This window comes from Sapajus apella, unplaced genomic scaffold (assembly GCF_009761245.1).
Source record: "Sapajus apella isolate SASKATOON/1434 unplaced genomic scaffold, GSC_monkey_1.0 scaffold6, whole genome shotgun sequence".
NCBI classification, from domain to species: domain Eukaryota; kingdom Metazoa; phylum Chordata; class Mammalia; order Primates; family Cebidae; genus Sapajus; species Sapajus apella.
Window position 1 is genome coordinate 41,759,099 of NW_022436946.1, and position 21,997 is coordinate 41,781,095.

The 21,997-nt window shown below is 37.1% G+C and overlaps 1 protein-coding gene across 2 annotated transcripts in view; it reads left to right on the forward strand.

The window, feature by feature from the left end:
* SEC63 (SEC63 homolog, protein translocation regulator) overlaps nt 1-21,997 on the forward strand; it is an 82,156-nt gene that overhangs the window by 44,384 nt on the left and 15,775 nt on the right. The window contains exons 9-18 of one of the 2 annotated variants that reach the window (XM_032275107.1): nt 596-690; nt 790-922; nt 2,743-2,835; nt 4,157-4,311; nt 5,605-5,752; nt 9,262-9,344; nt 13,383-13,442; nt 13,593-13,766; nt 17,800-17,958; nt 19,667-19,768. In XM_032275107.1, the coding sequence (XP_032130998.1) occupies nt 596-690; nt 790-922; nt 2,743-2,835; nt 4,157-4,311; nt 5,605-5,752; nt 9,262-9,344; nt 13,383-13,442; nt 13,593-13,766; nt 17,800-17,958; nt 19,667-19,768 (1,202 nt within the window). The remainder of the gene's footprint in view (nt 1-595; nt 691-789; nt 923-2,742; nt 2,836-4,156; nt 4,312-5,604; nt 5,753-9,261; nt 9,345-13,382; nt 13,443-13,592; nt 13,767-17,799; nt 17,959-19,666; nt 19,769-21,997) is intronic. The other variant, XM_032275109.1, reaches the window with a different exon arrangement.

Here is a 21,997-nt window from a genome sequence, read left to right on the forward strand (position 1 = left end):
TCCGCCTGCCTTGGCTTCCCAAAGTGCCAGGATTACAGGCGTGAGCCACTGTGCCTGGCCTCTGTGTTTTAATCATGTGTATTTCCACAAAATCATCTCAGGTTCCATAATAAATTTTTTTGGGAAATTACAATGCATATTAGTTTACACAAGGCCTTGAGAAGTCATGTAATAAAGAAACCTTTAACTCTTGTTTACCTTATTTTCAGCTTTAACCATAGGTCCCCCCTTTTTCACATAAGTTATTAATATAACACAGAATACTAATTTCTACAGAAAGTTTCTGTGGAATATGGGCTGAGGTGTAGAGATTGGATGCTATTTTCAGTGATTTTAATGCCTCCAATTGCTTTGGTGTGCTTTATTTGATGTGTACTTCTATTCGCTTGTGGTGGTTGATATTGTTACGTTTTAAAAAGCAAGATGTTACTATTTTAGGGACGAAGTGAATACTTGTCAGTAGTGGGGTTCAGATAATTTTTAGCATTGTGCATGTTTAGAAAAGTGCTTCACTTTCAAGTGCATTAAGTATCTAGGAGGGGGAATTAATAAATGAGCAAATTTATTTACCTTCATATTTCTTTTGTTTTCTTAGGTCTTCTCATGGTCTTGGCTGGAGCTTCTGAATTTGATCCCCAGTATAATAAAGATGCCACAAGCAGACCAACGGATAATATTCAAATACCCCAGGTTAGGCTAATTTCCCAAATCCACCAATGAGCAGTTAAGTATTAAAGTGAATACTTTTTTTAAAAAAGTGTTTTTGAATAATTATTTTTTTTATTCTAGCTAATCAGAGAAATCGGCAGCATTAATTTAAAGAAGAATGAGCCTCCACTTACCTGCCCGTATAGCCTGAAGGCCAGAGTTCTTTTACTGTCTCATCTTGCTAGAATGAAAATTCCTGAGACCCTTGAAGAAGGTATTTGTGATTCTGGTATCTGCAGAGTTTTAGTGGGAACAAAGCAGCAGATTTAACTAGACTTAATGATGTGTATTAGTTTGTTCTCTCATTGCTCTAAAGAAATATCTGAGACTGGGTAATTTATAAACAAAAGAGGTTTAATTGGCTCCTGGTTCTGCAGGCTATATAGGAAGCATGGCTGGGGAGGCCTCAGAGAACTTTTATTCATGGCAGAAGGCAAAGCCAGAGCAAGCCTCTTCATATGGCCAGAGCAGGAAGAAGAGAGAGTTTTTGGGGAAGGTGCCACACATTTTTAAACAACCAGGTCTTGTGAGAACTGGATCATGAGAGCAGCACCAAAGGGAGAACTCCTTCCCCCCTCTCACAACACCCCCCCCCCCCGGTCCAGTCACCTCCGACTAGGCCCTATATCTCCAGCATTGGGGATTACAATTCAACATGAGATTTGGGTGGGGCCTCAGACCCAAACCATAGCATGGTGATGCAATGTTTTTTGTTGCTGTTCTTTTTTGGCCAAATAATTGCTCAAGAACCTTTTTAAAAAGAAATGTATATGCTACATAATTATTTCATAAATGGTTAGAAGATCTAAGTAAGCCTGACGTTTTCACAAGTATTAAAATTTAGTGGTTCAAGATGAGAGAATGCTCTGTATGAGAAATGTTTAGTTAATTGGAGATTATACAAAAGTTCCCAATGATATTTTAAAGGACTTTCTAAGTTTTTGGAGGGAATAAGATGGATTTCATAACCACTACCACACTTCACCATCTACATGCTTCCTTCAGCAGTTTACCAATAATGTCTGGTTTATAGTTACTTAAAGCTTCATAAGTACTTGAAGCCATGCATTCTGCTTAAAAGAAAAGTAGTTGATTGAGATAACAGTGTTTCCAAGGATGTCATTAATTTAATTATTATCTCTGTTTTACCTACATTATTTCAATTAAAGTTTTAAAAGAAAGTTATTATCTTTAGGAGATGTGTTATTTTTGAACGGTATCCTACCATCCCTCACCTCCTTTAAGCCAGTAATGCAATCAAATGCCTCTGGAAACAAGGCCACTTGATGCTTAGTAATTGGTGATAGGACAGGATACTTAACGGTGGAATGAAGGAACACTATTTAGGCATTATCACTGGAGTTGCTTTGAAATATTAAATTAACTAGTAATTCTGTTGCTAATGTTCTGTACAGATACATAAGCATCTCCATTTTTACTTATTATTTGTAAGAAGCAGAAAATAAATCATTGTTGAGTACCAAATCCAGTGGATGCTCTTAATAGTTAACTATTATATGCAGTATAAAGAGTCTCTCTCTTTCTCTAAGTTGCCCTCTTCTCTTCTACCTCTCTAATCTCTCCCTCTATATTTAGTTGACATCGATTCTCAGTCTTTGGACTTATCTGTCCAAAGACTTATAGAAGTCTTATACTTACAGAAACTTAAGTGTGCAATAAAGCTAATAAGCACTTAAGCACTTAATAAGTTAAGTGCTTAAAGGTTTTAATTATGGCAAGATTAAAATTAAAGATTACAACTGTTTTGGAAAAAAAGATAGGGAGTTAGTTTATTAAGCACAACATCATGATATTAAAAATTTGCCTTTGAAACATCTAATCTAAACTAGGGTTTTGTGGCTGATTTTTGACGTAGTAATACTGAGGAGAAACTCTTCCATTCAATCTGTAAAATTCTGAGCTCATGTGAAGTATTTGTGGCATAACTTTAATATTAGTTTTGGGCCACAGTGATAAAGATGCTTTAACTGTAAAATTAGAATGATTTGTTTCAGATTTTTTATTGTTTTGTAGATCAGCAGTTCATGCTAAAAAAGTGTCCTGCGCTACTTCAAGAAATGGTGAATGTAATCTGCCAACTAATAATAATGGCCCGGAGCCGTGAAGGTGAGGAGGAAATATGATTAATTATGTTATACTTTTTCTTGCAAGCATATACAGATTATACTTCATATTTTAGGATTTATGGGTACTCAGTGTAATTCTGTCTACCAGTTCAGGGAGCTTTTTCAATTTTGCTCCTGGCTTTTCATATTTCTTTCCTATATTTTCTATTATTTAAAGTCTTTATCACAGCTCACTGTTTTTTTTTTTTGTTGTTGTTGTTTTTTTTGAGATGGAGTCTTGCTCTGTCACCCAGGCTAGGGCTCAGTGATGCAATCTAGGCTTATTACAACCTCCATCTCCCAGGTTCAAGCAATTCTTCTGCCTCAGCCTCCTGAGTAGCTGGGACTATAGACATGCACCACCACACCTGGCTGATTTTTGTATTTTTAGGAGAGATGGGATTTCACCATGTTGGCCAGGATGGTCTAGATTTCCTGACCTCGTGATTCACCTGCCTGTACCTCCCAAAGTGCTGGTCACCGTGTTTTTGAAATTAATTCTTTTATTGTTCAACTGTTTACAAAGATTTAAAACTTTCTTTTCCTTTGAATAATTTTTGAGTTAGGTCATTATTTTTTCTAATAGTGAATTTGAAATATTTAACTGATATGATAGCGATTCACATGTCATGTAATTTTTATAAGTAATTAATTAATTATAGACAGGGCTTCCAGGGCTGGAGTCCAGTAGGGTAATCATAGCTCACACTCCTGGGCTTAAGCAGTCCTTCTGCTTTAGCTCTCCTGTCGCTGGGACTACAGGCGCATGCCACAGCACCCAGCTACATTACAGGTGGGATCTCACTTTGTTGCCCAGACTGATGTGGTCTCGAACTCCTAGCTTTAAGCAATCTTCCCACTTCAGCCTCCCAGAGCCCTGGGATTACAGTTGTGAACCACAGGCCTAAAGGTGCCAAGCCCTTTTTTTTGGATGGAAGGCAAAGAATGAGGGGATTTGTGGTCGGTAATGGAAAGGAATACCCTTGAAAAGGAGGGTAGTTGTTACGGTTTGTTGTTATGAGTGATGTCGGTTCTTGTCATGGTGTCATATGTTTGTGATGTTGATAATGTATGATAATTTACTATTATTTCAGGTGAGGCAAATAATTTTTCTGTTAATGTTTGTTGCTGGAAAATGTTCATTTGATGAAGTTGGCTTATTTTTAGTGTCTTCTCTGGTAACTTTTAAAGGAAAATCTTTACAATGATCCTAAAATTTGAGGTGTTAAGGATTTAGTGTGAATTTCGTTTTTGTGATGAATTGTATACTCCTGAACATGTAAAAAGTCTAGCCCTATTTCTTTTTTCCTATTCTTTCTAAGAAAGGGAGTTTCGTGCTCCAACTTTGGCATCCCTAGAAAACTGCATGAAGCTTTCTCAGATGGCTGTTCAGGGACTTCAGCAATTTAAGTCTCCCCTTCTGCAGCTCCCTCATATTGAAGAGGACAATCTTAGACGGGTTTCTAATCATAAAAAGGTAATTCATTGCTACTTTAAAGTCAGTTTTCAGCAGTTTGTCCTGTCACTTAACGGTAACACAAATAAAAGTTTTCTGGAAATGGTTACTATGCATTTTTTAGATTTAGAATGTCTTAAATATTTTAAAACTTTGTCTGAAGTTGTTCTGTTAACATTTCCTTGACTAGTTAACTGTTTTATAGTATTTTACTACTGTAAATAGTTTTACAATTTTGGGGGTTGGTGCATTTAAGCAGTCAACAAGTTAGTTCCTTATATTATGTTACCTAAAATAAATGTACTGTCTACTTTCCAATTATTTTATTCTTGGCTTAAAGGTTGGGCAATTGTTTATTGGTTGAGTATGAACAACAAAAACATTTAATACATAAATAAAATAAAGACAGTTCTTATTTAGAGTATGTAATCTGTAGTAGAGATATGATAATGAATCTTAAGGTATAACAAAAATTTGTATATATGAAAAACTTGAGGAAATACAAGAAACTGAAATTACAATTCTGGTAGGAGATTTTAAACATTTTTTATATAATAGCTAAAATGAGCAGAAAATAGACATTGGATTTGACAGTATATCAATGTAGAATTAATAAATGCATGTTGGAAATTTGTATCAGAGTTCTCTGTCCTTTCAAGTAATTGTTTTCCCCTTATAAATTTGCTCATAAAGCAGAGATTTTATATGCCTCATAATCTAATATGTGTCTTTGAAAGTGAAAAATAATTGACACCAAACAGTTGGAAAATCAAAGAACACACTTCTGAGTAACCATTTTGCCAATATGGATATTACTGCAGTAACAGCTGTATTTTAAGAATAACAAAAATGAGAATATTGCATAGTAAAACCTTGAAGGTGTACCTTTGTTGAGGTTTATTTTTACTTTTATTAGGTAAAAGTAAAGGTTTATTATTAAAGATTTGTTAATAGTAAACCTATTAATTGCTAATTAAAAGTTTTTGTTATTAAAGTTGAAAATAAACTGTGGATACCAATTGACAAAGCTCTTGGTTGAGTCAAGATTCTTATTTTTTCCTTCCAACTTTATTTTTTCTAGTTAAAAAGAAAAAAAGCCTGTATTAACTTTATAATTTAAATTTTTTTAATTGAAATTTTCTTGTAGAAAATGATCATGAAATGCTCTATAGTAATTTTATGCTTTGAAATGCACATTAATCGACATTTTTCTAAACATTGCTGGGTTTTGTTGTAGTTAACATGTGAGTACTTTTCTTTTTATGAAAAGCTTTGTGAGTTAAGGAATTAATGCATTTTCTTTTTTTTATTCAGTATAAAATTAAAACTATCCAGGATTTGGTGAGTTTAAAAGAATCAGATCGTCACAGTCTACTGCACTTCCTTGAAGATGAAAAATATGAAGAGGTTATGGCTGTCCTGGGGAGTTTTCCATATGTGACCATGGATATAAAATCACAGGGTAAGTGGGAGGTTTCCCTGTTGAACGTTGCTTCCCTTTTGATAGACTAGTTCTCATTATTTGACTCAAGATTCTCAAAACACTTTACTAATGACATAATTTGTTATTAGAGTTTACCTGTCAGATTTCCTATGTTGGAAAATGATTTATACCTAATAGTTTGAGAACACTGATAGAGTCCTACTTTCATTATCCTCATAGTGGGATGAAGTCTGAGCACTGTGCTCAGTAGTTCAACTTTTAGGGATTTCTTAACTTTCCAAAGAATGTTGAAGACTTCCAGGCATAATAAAACAATAGGATATTTGAAATATATTATTAATGTGAAAGAAATAGCTGCCTAAATTTTAAAAATCTAACTTATTTATGTTAATTAAATGTTGAAAATTACTGTTTTTTCTGCCACATTTCATGGGTTTTTCTTGTCCTACCAATATATTTTCTTTGAGGGAAAATTTTCTTCCTATATAATTGTCCTGTGTTTCTATTTCAATATCTGAATGGTTTTAGAATCCTGAGAGAATTAGAGACCGTCTGCTCCATTCTTTCATTGTGGTGGTGGTCTGAACTTTAACATTCACTAAGTTACTATTATGAGATATTCTTTTAGGTACCAAGAATACAGGGATGTATTAATAATGGTTTCTGTCTTTATTTTATTTATAAATAAATTTTTGAGACACGGTCTCACTGTATTGTCCAGGCTGAGTCCTATGGTGTGATTTTAGCTCACTGCAATCTCTGCCTCCCAGGCTCAAGTGATCCTCCCACCTCAGCCTCCCAAGTAGCTGGGACTACAGGTGCACACTACCATATCTGGCTAATTTTATTTTTTTGTATTTTTAGTAGAGACAGGGTTTTGCCGTGTTGCCCAGTCTGGTCTCAAACTCCTTCGGTCAAGTGATCCACCTGCCTTGGCCTCCCACAGTGCTATGATTATAGGTGTGAGCCACCGTGCCGGTTTTTGTCTTTAAAGAGAACTTATTGTCTAGTTGAAGCAATAGGATTAAAAACAAGATAAGGGCCGGGCAGGTGGTGTCATGCCTTTAATCCCAACACTTTGGGAGGCTGACGCAGGGGGATCACTTGAACCCAGGAGTTTGACACCAGCTTGGGCAACATAGTGAGACCTTGTCTTTATAAAATTAAACACACACACACACAGACACACACACGATAACATATGCTAGGCATTAAAGTGAATGACACAGACCTTGTACCATTTATTTATACAGCAAATATTGAGTGCTGTACACTCTTTTAGGTGCTAGGGAAGCAGTGGTAAGACAAAGCCTCTGGTTATTGAGGTTGTATTCTAATGGGAATTGGTGATAAGTAAATGGATCCCAAAGATTGGCATGTTTGGGAAACGAAGGTGGACAGTGCCATCTGATTTCAGTTTGGCTGGAGTGTAGCATACATGTGAAAACTTGGTTTGCTTTGGTGGGGAGTTGGGGTTGCCTTGTGGGGCCATGAGTTTTCAAACTTTAAAAATACTAATCTAAAAGCTATAGTTAGGACTGTGCTGATTTAATGAAACTGTCCAAATAACAATTTAGTTTGGGACTTAGAGATACTTTTCGATATTAAGAACTGTTATAAAAGTACACGCTTCTTTCCTTTTTTTTTTTTTTTTTGAGACAGTCTCACTCTATTGCCTAGGCTGGGGTGCAGTGGTGCTATCTTGGCTCACTGCAGCCTCCACCTCTAGGTTCAAGCGATTCTCCTGCCTCAGCCTCCCAAGTAGCTGGGATTACAGGCGTGTACCACCATGCCCAGCTAATTTTTGTATTTTTAGTAGAGACGGAGTTGGCCAGGCTGATCTCAAACTCCCAACCTCAGGTGATCCACCCACCTTAGCCTTCCAGAGTGCTGAGATTATAGGTGTGAGCCACCGTGGCCAGCCACAGGTACATACTTCTTAGAAAAATGAATATTAGAAGAGATTTTCTTATAGGAAGTAGAAATTAAGAGTGTTCAGTCTCACTGACAAGTATTACCATGTGTTCTACTCCATAGCACCTTGTATAGACAATTTATATTTTTGCAGTGCTGCGTAATTATGTAATAGTGCTATAGTTGATGAAGGAGGAGTAGAAGAAGTGTAGAAGCAGGAAAGAGGCATCTGCATGATAATAATGCTGGAGATGGTGGATCTCCTTCCCCACATTGCTAGAATCTGCAATAGAATCTCCTGTAGGCCTTTCTTCACTTTAAAGCCCCAAACAGCAGGTCAGCATTCATACAGTGGTTATTTCACCTGACGTACTTGTGCACATACAGCCGTGCAAAATGAAAAATGTAGATGAATATGTGGCCAAGGTTTGATTTTTGATAATGGAGACTTCCATAATGAAGAAGGGATATTATACCCTTTGTTGATACCCAGCTGCTGCACGTTATAGCCAGTAACGGAGATAGCAGTTGTAGATTATTGGAGGCCATTTTCTTCAACTGGTGGGTATGTTAGTAAACGCTGGACCACTATGGAAAGTAAACATAACAAACTTAAAACTGTATGTAAAAATATATTAGAAGAACTATGTTACAGATACAATCTGTAGAAAAAATGAATATTAATGCCCATATTTGAATGAAAGGTATATTTGAGTTATTTTTATTTGTTTTGTTTCATTAACTATAGTAGAGTTTTTGGGGATATGTGTGGGAAATGTGGTTTTAAAAATTAAATAATTGCAAAAACATTTATTGTATTTGGTACCATTTATTGAAAAAATACTTTTTAAAGTGCTTTTTAGTGTAAAGAGATTATATTGATGTTCTTGCCTTTGAAAAAATAAGTCTCTTTAGTGTGGTTAGGAATACTAGTTTTCCTTATTTTATTCAGACAGATGTTGATCATACAGGTAAAATCTTGTGAATGTAAGCTTTGTAGAGTTTAATAGGGTGACAGAACCCTATTTTTATATTTTACTTGTGGACCTCAGTTTTTTTTTTTTTTTTTTTATTTTGTTTTTGAGACGGGATATCACTGTTGCCCTAAAGTGCAGTGGTGTGATCTTGGCTCACTGCAACCACCACTTCCCAGGCTCAAGCTGTCCTTCCACCTCAGTCTCCTGAGTAGCTGAGACTACAGGCATGAGCCATCACACCTGGCTAATTTTTGTATTTTTTGTAGAGACAGCGTTTTGCCATGTTGTCCAAGCTGGTCTCGAATTCCTGAGCTCATGTGATCCACCTGCCTTGGCCCCCCAGAGTGATGGGATTACAGGCATGAGCCACCACTCCTGGCTAAACCTTAGTTTCTAAAAGTGGAAATACTACTTTGTAGAGCTATTTGAAGGATTAAATGAATCAGTTGTTAAAAGCATCTACTGGAGAGCCTTATACAGAGTAGTCAGTCAGTTATTTCTTAAACAAATTAAAAATATAATATGCTTGAAATACTGAAGTACCAAAATAATTTGGGTAAGCTAAGTTTTGCTATTTGCATTGACATAGAACTTGGTTGTTATTTTTTGCTTTTTTTTTTTCTTTGATTTTAACAGTGTTGGATGATGAAGATAGCAACAATATCACAGTAGGATCCTTAGTTACAGTGTTGGTTAAGTTGACAAGGCAAACAATGGCTGTAAGTAGTCTATCTGTATTTTTATGCTTTAAGAGTTCTGTATCAAAGCTTTTATATTTTATTTCTCTCATTCTCAAAGTCAAAACTGTTGTAATACCAAGAATTTTGCAGTTTCTGTTAACTCTTTTGAAATTTTAAATTAATTTTTATGAAACAGTTTTCACATACACTAAAAAAACCTGGAAAAATAATCCTTTGTGTGATGGTTCAATTCTCTGTAAAATGTAACCACAACAAAGTAATGTGGATATAGCTTTTTTTTTTTTTTTTTGAGATGGAGTCTAGCCCCGTTGCCCAGGCTAGAGTGCAGTGGCATGATCTTGGCTCCCTGCAACTTCCACCTCCCAAGTTTAAGCGATTCTCCTGCCTCAGCCTCCTGAGTAGCTGGGATTACAGGCACCCGCCACTATGCCTAGATAATTTTTGTATTTTTAGTAGAGACGGGTTTCACTGTGTTGGCCAGGCTAGTCTTGAACTCCTGACCTTGTGATCCGCCCACTTTGGCCTCCCAGAGTTCTGGGATTACAATGGTGAGCCACCGTGCCTGGTAATTGGTATAGTTCTTAAGCTATGAGGTGCTATACAGAAGTGGTTACTGATGAGAATTTCATCACCTATTTCTTTTTAGTCAGTTCTATAGATAATTGACTTTTATTTTTTATTTCAAAATTTAAGAATTACAAACAAAATAACTTTTTTTTTCCTGATAATGTGAAAAATTTATGATGTCTGGAAAAAATTTAAGCAATACACAAAAGTATAGGAAGAAATTAAAATTACCTAAATCCCACGATTTTGAGATGATTCCTTTTGAGGCTTATCCTGTATGTAGCCTAATAGCATGTATACCTGTAGAACTAAATGATGTTGTTGTCATGGATCCCTTCTCTCCCTCATATTCGTTTCTTTTTGTTTGTTTGTTTTGGAGACAGAGTTTAATTCTTGTTTCCCAGGCTGGAGTGCAATGGCATGATCTTGGCTCACTGCAGCCTCCACCTCCTGGGTTCAAGCAATTTTCCTGCCTCAGCCTCCCGAGTAGCTGGGATGACAGGCATGTGACACCATGCCTGACTAATTTTTGTGTTTTTAGTAGACACAGGGTTTCACCATGTTGACCAGGCTGGTTTCGAACTCCTGACCTTGGGTGATCCACCTGCCTCAGCCTCGAAACACCTGGGATTACAGGTGTGAGCTACTGTGCCCTGTCCCTGTGTTTCATTTTCTTTAAGAAAACCCCTTCTCAGCCTCAGGTGAACAGAATGCGTGATCTTGTTGTGTATCTTCTCCTGTCTTTCTTCATGCTCATATTTACCATCTGGATCTTTACAGTGCATATGTGCATATATGCACTTAAATGTAGGTTGGTACTTGTCTCATGCTTTTTTGTTTAATCCTGTACAATCATTTTGCCTATATTTCCTTCTTCTTTTCTTTTCTTTTTTCTTTCTTTTTTTCTTTTCTTTTCTGAGATGGAGTCTAGCTCTGTTGCCCAGGCTGGAGTGCAGTGGCTCAATCTTGGCTCACTGCAATCTCTGCCTCCCAGGTTCAAGGAATTCTCCTGCCTCAGCCTCCCAAGTCGCTGGGATTATAGGCACACGCTACCATGCCCAGCTAATTTTTGTATTTTTAATAGAGATGGGGTTTCAAAATTTGGCCAGGCTGGCCTGAACTCGTGACCTCAAGTGATCCATCCACCTCGGTCTCCCAAAGTGCTGGGGTTACAGGCATGAGCCACTGAGCCTGGCTTGTTTAATTTTTTTTGTTGAAACACGGTCTCACTGTGCCACCCAGGCTTGAGTGCAGTGACGTCTCGGCTCACTGCAGCATCTGCCTCCTAGGCTCAAACCATTCTCTCACCTCAGCCTCCTGAGTAGCTGGGACCACAGGTGTGCACCACCACATCCAGCTAATTTTTTGTATTTTTAGTAGAGATGGGTTTTACCATGTTGTCCACGCTTATCTTGAACTCCTGGCCTTAAGTGATACGCCCGCCTCAGCCTCCCAAAGTGCTGAGATTACAGGAATGAGCCACTGTACCTGGCCTAATTACTGTAATTATTTAATAGAGATGGGGGTCTCTGTAGGTTGCCCAGCTGGTCTTGAACTTCTAGGCTCAAGGGATCCTCCTGCCTTGGCCTCTCAAACTGCTGGAATTACAGGTGTGAGCCACCATGCCTGGCTCTGTTTCTATTAAATTTTCTCCTGAGTCAGCTGGTAGAGACTGTAGTATTTTGATGCAATTTATTCAACTAGTGGTAGATTTCAGCCTCTTGCTCTGAGGTCTTCAAGCATCTGCCAGAAATATATGCTACATTTATATCCCATGCCTAAAACTGCTGGTAGGAAAGTCATATGTATTTTTTTTCTTGTAGAGATGGGGGTCTCACTGTGTTGGCCAGGTTGGTCTGGAACTTCTGACCTCAAGTGATCCTCCCATCTCAGCCCACCCCCCTCATCTCATCTGTTGGGATTACAGATGTGAACTACCAAGCATGACCTGAAAATCTTATTTTGTAGTAGGATATATTGAATCAAAGATGTTGGTTTTATTATAGCAAGTGATAAGGAAGCATTTGTTGTGGACTGTGAGTGACAGAGGTACCTCCTGGGAGAATATGAACTGAAACCAATGCTAGAATTGGGTTTAGAATCCAAATCTAGACTACCCGTATCCTTTGGACTTCCCAGACTGGAAAATGGGCAAAAATTTGATCTTGAGCTATTGACATTTCTGGAGTGATTGGTAGAAAAAAGAATGGAACTGCCCTGGAATAAAGAAAAGAATCGTTTTTATCTTCCCATTCTTGCATGGACTGTACATTGGAGTAATCGAGAATCAGAACCCAGCTAATAAGTGAAAGGAGGAAATTATAGAATTAGACTAGGGATTAGGAACCTTTTTCTTTAAAGGTCCAGATAGTAAATATTTTAGGTTTTATAAATCATACATGTTTGTAGCAACTACTGAACTTACAAATGGGTGTGGTCATGTTGCAGAAAAGCTTTGATTTTGAAAGTAGGTGGCAGGGCAGGTAGTGGCACAGCTACTTGGGAGGCTGAGGTGGGAGGATCCTTTGAGCTGAGGAGTTCGAGACCAACCTGGGCAACATAATGAGCCCGCTGTCTTTAAAAAAAAAAAAAAAAAAAGGCAAGTGGTATGGACCATTCAGAGTTGACTCTTGAATTAGGCTCTCTTTATTGTATAGAGCCTAACAATTATAACTGTTTTTACTTGTTAGCTTTAATAATCCTAGGGAGTTTATTAAACATAGCCTATATGTCATCTTTTAATATAGATGCTTACTGGGATTTAAATCATAAATTTATAGGTTCTGTACTGATTCTAAATGAAGTAAACAGTTGGTGGTGGATATAGCTTTAGGATATGTAGATTTTCTTGGTGATTCTTTTTTTTTTTTTTTTTTTTTTAATAGATGTGGGGTGTCGCTGTGTTGCCCATGTTAGTCTCAAATTCCTGGGCTCAAGTGATCTTCCTGCTTTGGCCTCCCAAAGTGCTGAGATCATAGGCATGAGCCACTGTGCCCCACCTGTGAGGATTCAGTTCTTAGTCGCAGGTCCAATGAACAGTATCACTGACAATAGTGAATAAACTAATACAAGTCTCAGTGTTTTGTTGTTGTTGTTATTTCGCATATCACACTGACATATTGTCAAGGTTTTAATGCAGAAAATAATGTAATGTACTCATAACATTAAAATATTCATGTTTACTTGCTATTAGAATAAAAGTGAAACTTTAAACAAATACTTTTACTGTATGTATCCTTATTGCATTTGTAAATTAGAGTAGACCGTACTTTTCAAAACATGTTTAAGACAGATGTGAGATACTTTAGAAGGTATCTGCCTGCATATGCACACATTCATCAGCTAGCAATTACTAAATGTCTCCTCATCCTTCCTCAATTGTAGCCAGTTAAAAATACTTACTAAAGTACATTTTGAAAGATTGCTTTGTTTGTCTGAATGATAAGTATAGGTTGACAGATGTTGTATTTCTCTTCTTGCTACCCCCAGGAAGTATTTGAAAAGGAGCAGTCCATCTGTGCTGCAGAGGAACAGCCAGCAGAAGATGGGGTAAAAACTTGGGTTTTCTGAACCTACCTTTCCTAATGAGAGAAATATTTTATTTACTTCTCCAATTGGAAGAGTAATTCAGTTTAGCTATTTGACCTTCATTTGAATCTATTGCTATACCTTATGAGTATGACATGTTATGATTCACAGCAGACTGAAGCTAACAAGAACAGGACAAAAGGAGGATGGCAACAGAAGAGTAAAGGACCCAAGAAAACTACTAAATCAAAAAAAAAGAAACCTTTAAAAAAAAAACCTACACCTGTGCCATTACCACAGTCAAAGCAACAGAAACAAAAGCAGGCAAATGGGGTTGTCGGGAATGTAAGTTTATTATTATTGTTATCATTATTGACCTAAAATATGCATACACTAAAATATTCAAGTCTTATGTGTACAGCTTCAAAAGTTTTACATAGTTATACACCTATAATACCCTAGAAAGCTCCCTTGTGCCCCTCTCAGTAAATGAGCCCTCCACCCATCTTCCCATCCCTCCACCTCCCACATTTCTGTCTGTAATCACCATAGATTAGCTTTGCCTCTTCTTAAAGGTTATATAAGTGTCATATTTTATGTATGGCTGCTTTCATTCAGCATTATTTCCATGGTAATCCCTCTGTATTGTTTGTAGCAGTAGTTCATTCTCTTTCTCTCTCTCTCTTTCTCTCTCTCTCTGTGTGTGTGTGTGTGTGTGTAGTATTTCATTATTTGAATATACCACATTTATCTGTTCTGTGGTTGTTGGACATTTGGGTTGTTTGTAGTTCCTACCTAATATGAATAAAGGATGCTATGCTTATTCTTATGTATGGCATTTTTGTGGATAGTCATTCTCCACCTAGTAGTGGAATTGCTGGATTATAAAATAGGTGCATGCTTAACTCATTAAAAGAGCCTGTTTTCCAAAGTTACACCATTTTGTGCTCCTACCTACAATGTCTGAGAGTCTTTTGTTCTACATACTCACCAATACTTGGTTTTACCAGTCTTTTCTTTTAACCATTTGGTAGATCTGTAATGATAACTCTTTGTATCATTTTTATTTGTATTTACCTGATGGCTAATGATGTTGAACACCTTTTCATGTGCCTGCTGGGCATTTGGATAACTTCTTTTTCTACTGGGTTGTTTGTCTTCTTACTAAATTTGTCGGAATTCTGTATATATTCTAGATAGGAGTCCTTATGTTTTTACTCTCATAATGGTAGCTTTTAGTGGTTCTTATTGAGGTCAATTTCATTAGTCTCTTCATCAGTGAGGTCATCTTTCATCAATGGCTAATGATTCTATGTCTTAAAAACTAAGACATCCTGCCTGCTCCAAGATCATGGTGGTATTTTTCACTTTTCTTCTGAAAACATTATTATGTTATTTGATAAACCTATCTTGAATTAACTTTTCATGAATGGAACAAGGTAGGGGATATGAACCACTTACTCCAGCACTGTTCATTGAAAAGGTCACTCTTTCCTCAGTTAATTGTAATGGCACTTAGTTGTAAAACAGATGATACTCTATATGATGTGTAGGTCTGTTTATGGACTCTCTAGTTCATTCTATTGATATTTGCCTATTCTTATGCCAGTGCCATACAGTTTTAATTATTGTAGCTTTATGTTAAGTCTTAAAATACGGTAGTGTAAGTACTCCAACTCTTTATTTTACTGATTAAAATTTTCTTAACTACTTTAATTCCTTTACATTTCCTGCCAATTTTTGGAATAAACTTAATGATTCCCACCCCTACCCCCCCCAAAAAAAACCAAAAGCTGCTGAAATTCACATTGGTATTCCATTGACTCCATGGTTCAATCTGGGGAGAATTGACATGTTAATATTACTGAGTCTTGTTATTCATGATTGTGGTTTATCTTAATTAATTTGGATCTTCCCTAATTTTTCTCAGCAGTGTTTTGTAATTTCCAGTGACAGAGGTATGGCACATCTTTTGTTAGATTTACTCCTGTGTATTTGATGCTTTCTGTTATTACTGTAAATGACATTAAAATTTTTATTATTCAGTGTTTGTTGGTGGTGTATAGAACTAGTTGTTTCTAAATATGACCTTATATCAAGGAGTCTTAATGAATTGCCAATAATTCTAACCATTTGTAGATATTTTAATAAAGATTTTCTGCATATACAATATTGCCATCTGTGAATAAAGACAGTTTTACTTTTTTCTTTTTTAATCTTTATGCCCTTTCTTTCTTCCTTCTGTCTCACTGTGCTGGCTAGAACTTTCAGTGTAATATTGATTCAGAGTGATGACGGTAGAAACCTTCTCTTCTTTTTGGTCTTAGGAAGAAGCAAGTATTATTTTACTACTAAATGTGATGTTAGGTGTAAGCGTTTTGTAACTACTCTTTGTCAGGTTAAGGAACTGTTGTCCTTGTATTTCCAGTTTGCTGAGAATTTTCATCACGAGCAGATAGTGAATTTTATTAAAGGGTTTTTTTTTGTTTTTTTCTTTTACTTTTTTCTTTTCTGTTGAATTAGATTGATGGATTTAAAAAATTTGGAACCATCCTTGCATTCCTGGAACAAATATCATTTGGTCATATCTTAGTATCCTTTTTTATATTTATCTGGATTTGATAATAGTTTCTTTGGATTCTTACATCTATTTTGAAGAGCAAGTATTGGTTTGTCTTTTTTGTAATATCTTTGTCAGGTTTTGTGTCAGATTTATGCTGGTATTGTTAATCAAGCTAGGAAGTATTTCCTTTTTTTCTCAGAAGAGTTTGTATAGGCTTGGATTTGTTTCTTCAGTCTGTGGAATAATTCTCTAGGGAATGGAGTTTTTTAAGGGAGCTTATTTGTGGAGTTTATTTCTTTAACATATATTCTGCATTTTTCTTATTGATTTTAGCAAATTGTATTTTTTGCAAGAAATTTGTCTATATCCTCTTAATTATTAAATTTGTTGGCACAAAATTATTCATAATTTTAATGTCTGTTGGATATAGTTACACCTCTTTTCTTCCTAATATTGGTAATTTTTATTGTTCTTGATCATTCTTGCCTAGGGGGTTTAATCAATTTTATTAACCTTTTCAAAGAACCAACTTTTGGTTTTAAGTTTCTTTTTTCTATATCTCTTACTGCTTGGTTCTGCTTGCTTGCTTGCTTGCTTGCTTTCTCTTTCTATCTTTCTCTTCCCTTCCCCTTCCCCTTCCCCTTCCCCTTCCTTCCCCTTCCCCTTCCCTTTCCCTTTCCCTTTCCTTTTCCTTCCCTTTCCTCTCTTTCTTTCTTTTTTTTTAGATGGAGTCTTGCTCTGTCACACTCACTGCAACCTCTGCCTCCCAAGTTCAAGCGATTCTCCTGCCTAAGCCTCCTGAGTAGCTGAGATTACAGGCATGTGTCACCACGCCCAGCTAGTGGGTTTTTTTTTCTTTTTTGTATTTTAATAGAGACAGGATTTCACTATGTTGGTCAGGCTGGTGGTCTAAAACTCCTGACCTCAAGTGATCCACCTGCCTCGGCCTCCCAAAATGCTGGGATTATAGGCATGAACCACCACATCTGGCGTATTTCTGCTTTCTTTGCATTTGATTTCTGTTCTTTTTCTTGATTCTTGAAGTGAGTTTTTTGCTGGAGATACTGGCTTTCCTTACTGCATTATACCATGTTAAAGAAAGTAATTATATACTTTAAAAGGAGTTCTGTTCTTCTTTCCCCTTCCCTCCCCTCCTTTTTCTCTTCTCTTTCGAGATAGGGTCTTACTCTGTCACCTAGACTGAAGTGCCGTGGCATGGTCATAGCTTACTGCAGCCTTGAACTCCTGGGCTCAAGTGATTCTCCCACCCAACCTCCCAACTAGCTGGGACTACAGACACGTACCACCATGCTTAGTGAATTTTTTTTTTTTTAAAGAGATCAGATCTTGCTCTGTTGCCCAGGCTGGTTTGAACTCCTGGCTTCAAGCGGTCGTCCCTCCTCTGCCTTCCAAAGTGCTAGGATTACATGCATGAGCCACTGTAGCTGGCCCCAAAATTATACTTTTCTATAAACTGCCTGTTTCCTCTCCTTAAATAAAATATAATTGATGTTTTTGAAAGCAGAACCATCTTAGCCTTTGTGTTATTGGACTTTGCAAATAGAAATACTTTTATTTTACAAACTATGAAGAATGAATAAAATAACTAACAATAGACAGACTAGCCAGATATTAAACTCTTTAGTCTGACTCCCACATATTTAGGAATATTTATAATTTAAAAAATTGTATATGAATAAGGAAATTATCATTGAGTCAGTTTATTTATGTTGACAGTAAGTTAACTTGAGGGATTCAGATTGATATGTACTCATTGAGATGTGCAGAATCTTTGTGTTTGCTTTTTCCTTTTAGGAAGCTGCAGTAAAGGAAGATGAAGAAGAAGTTTCAGATAAGGGCAGTGATTCTGAAGAAGAAGAAACCAATAGAGATTCCCAAAGTGAAAAAGATGATGGTAGTGACAGAGACTCTGATAGAGAGCAGGATGAAAAACAAAACAAAGATGATGAAGCAGTAAGCCTTATAGGTTTAAGTAATTGAAATTATACCCTGATGATTGCTTTGGGTTTTATTGTTATTGTTCATTTGCTTGCTTGCTTGCTTTAAATAATACCTGTATATTTTATAATTTTATTACTTACGGTTTTAAGGAATGGTAGTCAGTGTTATAAAGAAAAATGATTTCTAGCAAGGATTGGAAATTCTCATTTTCTTAAATATTAAATTGTTAGGTAGAGTAGGACCTAGGTTTGAGGTTAGGTCAGTTGGTCTCTTAAGAGGATTTTCAGTGTTAGGATCTCTCTGGAAATATGACTAAGGAAAGGTGTTTGTGAAATGGTTAGTGCTTCCTTGGAAGGCTGTCTCACAAGCTCCAGGTCATGTTTAGTGTAGAGAAACAGTACTGTGGACCCTGATGTCAAGAGGTAGGTTAAGGGAAAAGTTAACATTTACAGAATACCACCTTGTTTCATGGGGTATATAAGATATATTGAGGACAGGGGAAGTCTTTATAGAATTTATTAATATGGTGTGAATGTATAGAATATAGAAGAAAAATCTCCTGGCGTTAAGTTGCACATGATTTATGGGAGAATTATAGAGAAGAATGTGGTCCTTCGAGCCTCACTGCAAATAAACTGCTGGGCCACATTTCCTTTAGGTTTGTTAGCCTTGTTCTTTCTGAGTGGCCATTGATCTAAAAGGAACGCTGTAGTTTAGGAGAGAAAAAGGGATTGCCTGCATAGCCTCAGAGGCAGAAGGAGAGGCCAGAAAAAGAGGAAGCAGTAAAGGGCAAAGGATAAAAGCATAAGGGGTTAATACACTTGTCCTTGGGAATGGTAGAAAACAAATAAAGATGACCGTTGTTAGCATTTGCAGGGCCTTGACTGTTTTTGTACTTGGAGAATTAAATTGATTGCCAGAAGACTAAAATCTGCCAAATAAATTATATCCCTGACCTCACTTTGAGAAGGAATTGACCTATTCCTAAGTATATTAGGGTTAGTAGCAGTGACTCTTGGGGCTTTGACAGACTAGTTTCTTCATATGACCAAGAATAACATTCATTAAATCAACAAATCATTATTTATTATCTGTCACATCCTAAGGCTGTCTTAGAGTAAAGAAATGCAAAGCCAAATGTGAAATAGCTTCAGCTTTTGAATGATAATGCAGGCTAGTGGGGCAGGCAGATTTATAAATAAATATTATAGTACATATGAAATTATATACATCTTATGCAAAGTACTCAAGGAGGGAGTGATCAGTTCAGTCATGAGATAGAAGGAAATTTATGGGAGGCTTTACTCAGGAGTTCATATTTTAGGTTTTAGCTGGTCCTAAAGAATAATGAGTAGGCAGAGAAAGGGAAAAAGTCCGAAGAGGGTTAGGAGGAGTGAAATGGTAAGTTCAGAGAAGTATAGATAGTTTTAAATGACTAGAATAAAAAGCACAAGGAGGAAGGCAGTGACAGGAAACCAAAGAGAGGCAGGCTTGGGTCAGATAATGAACGGCTATGTAGTTGCTACTACAGTGGTTAGATTTAATATATTTTAAAAAGGCATTGTAAGGATGAGCAGGGAGATGATCAGATTTGTGGGACTGAACTTGTTCTAATCCTAAATAGTTAATTAGCATTGTCAGAAATAATATCTGGAAATTCTTCGAAGTGATAAAATACATACTAGATTTCAAATATTTTAATTTTTTTTTTTTTTACTAGGAGTGGCAAGAATTACAACAAAGCATACAGCGAAAAGAGAGAGCTCTACTGGAAACCAAATCAAAAATAACACATCCTGTGTTTAGCCTTTACTTTCCTGAGGTGAGTGATACACAGGCTAGTGTGTTCCTTATTCCATTCACTTTCTCCTCAGGGATTTGTCAGTTGATTTTTATCCCTCTGTCCTGTGTACTAGCTCATATGTGCTAAATGTAGTCTATCCTGAGAGGTCATATTTTTACAGGGAATATTACAATATGTCTTACACATAACGAACATATTCCTTATAAAAGGGGTTGTTAGCTTCTTAAGTATTTCTTTGCTTTTCTGTGCTTCTGTCCTTTCTGTGCCCTGATTACTGTTACTGAGTGTTATGCATAATGGTGATTTCTCACTAGCAGATTAGGCAGTCTTCATCAGACAAATGAGTATTTTGCCTTTGACCGCTTAACTGTTGTGAATCTCTCACCCCTGCCAAGTTTTAAATAGGAGGAAAAAATCCTTAAATTTTTCCTCTGAGAATCCTGCTGGCCACATGGAATCATTAGAATTGCTCTGACCCTGGTCATTGTTGTCCTAGGCCACGGGAAGTGAGCTTATGGCTGTGGGACCAACTGTGTTCTTGGCTCTAATAGACAAAGTTCCATAAGAGCTTGATCATGAGTGAGCCCCGGGCACAGGACAGGTCATTACAATGCTATTTGTTGCCTTGTCCTTGTTTACTTTGTAGTTGTAGCCTGCTCAACTTTCAATCTCCTTGATAGCCTGGGGTGTTCATCTTTCAAATTACCTTGGGATTGCCTTGACATTTTGCATTTGAGTATGATTCTGGCTGGAGCGGAGGTCAAGAACTGGTTCCCTCAGTTCGGAAAACTGTTCCACAGACTGCCTCACAGCTTTGCCACAGAACCTTCTGCTCACCACTTGTGTTTGGCAGGTGATTTCATGTATAAATCTGCTTTCTCCTCGAGAATGTCAATCCAGAGTTTCTGGGGACTGCTTAAGGCAAATTCCTAAATAATTTGGATCTCTTAGTAATAAATGAGTGGCTCTGCACAGACTGTTGTTTTGACTTGGAGAGAAGTCTGCCCAGGATTCCATCTTAATGCACACGCTGATCTTCTGGCATGTCCTGAGCTTTAGTCCATCTGTTAGGGGCATTTTGCCCATTGCAGAGATAGCCTGCCAACACCAGGCATCCTGAAATGAAGCAAGTAAATTCCATTCATTCATTGGTATAAAAAGTGCCTTGGGGTGCTCAAAGCTGCCTACTGTGTACCCATATAACAGACAGTTTCATTTTAGACCATGCATAGTTAATTAATCAGGGAAACATTCATTCACTCCCTCAGAACATTTTTTTAGTGGCCAAGTGCTGTGGCTCATGCCTGTGGTGAAGCTGAGATTAGAGGATCACTTGAGCCCAGGAGGCTGAGGCTGCAGTGATTGTACCACTATGATTGTACCACTCCATTCCAGCTTGGATGACAGAGTGAGACCCTGTCTCAAAAAATAAAATAAAAATACCTTTTTCAAATTTAATCTGCATCTGCATGGTAAATATTTCAGAGTATTATTTATCAGATAAAATTTACTTCAGGCCAGGTGCAGTGGCTCATGCCTATAATCCCAGTCCTTTGGGGGTCCAAGGCAGGTGGATCACCTGAGGTCAGGAGTTTGAGACCAGCCTGGCCAACATGGCAAAACCCTGTCTTACTAAAAATACAAAATTAGCCAGGCATGGTGACGCATGCCTGTAATCTCAGCTACTTGGGAGTCTGAGGCAAGAGAATCGCTTGAACCTGGGAGGTGGAGGTTGCAGTGAGCCAAGATTGCACCATTGCACTCCAGCCTGGGCAACAAGAGTGAGACTCTGTCTCAAAAAAAAAAAAAAAAAGTACAACAAATTAGCTGGGCGTGGTGGTGGGTGCCTGTAATCCCAGCTACTTGGGAGGCTGAGGTAGGAGAATTGCTTGAACCTGGGAGGCAGAGATTGCAGTGAGCTGAGATTGTGCCATTGTACTCCAGCCTGGGCAACAGAGTGAGACTCTGTCTCAAACAAAACAAAACAAAAGAACAAACAAAGTTTATTGAGGATTTTCTAGATGCTACCTGTCTACCTTTCCACGTTTCTTACCTAAGTAACCTAACTACCAAACTACTCACTTAGTAATATTTGACTTACATGTTAGTGAAACTCATCTGTTGTGTGTAATATGTTAAGAATGGTTGGGAATCTCACATAACAAAAACAATTTTGTCTAAAGTGCAGTTAACTCACAGAACATCTGTTTCACTTTTAATGTGCACTAGAGTCTAGGCACAGCTGTA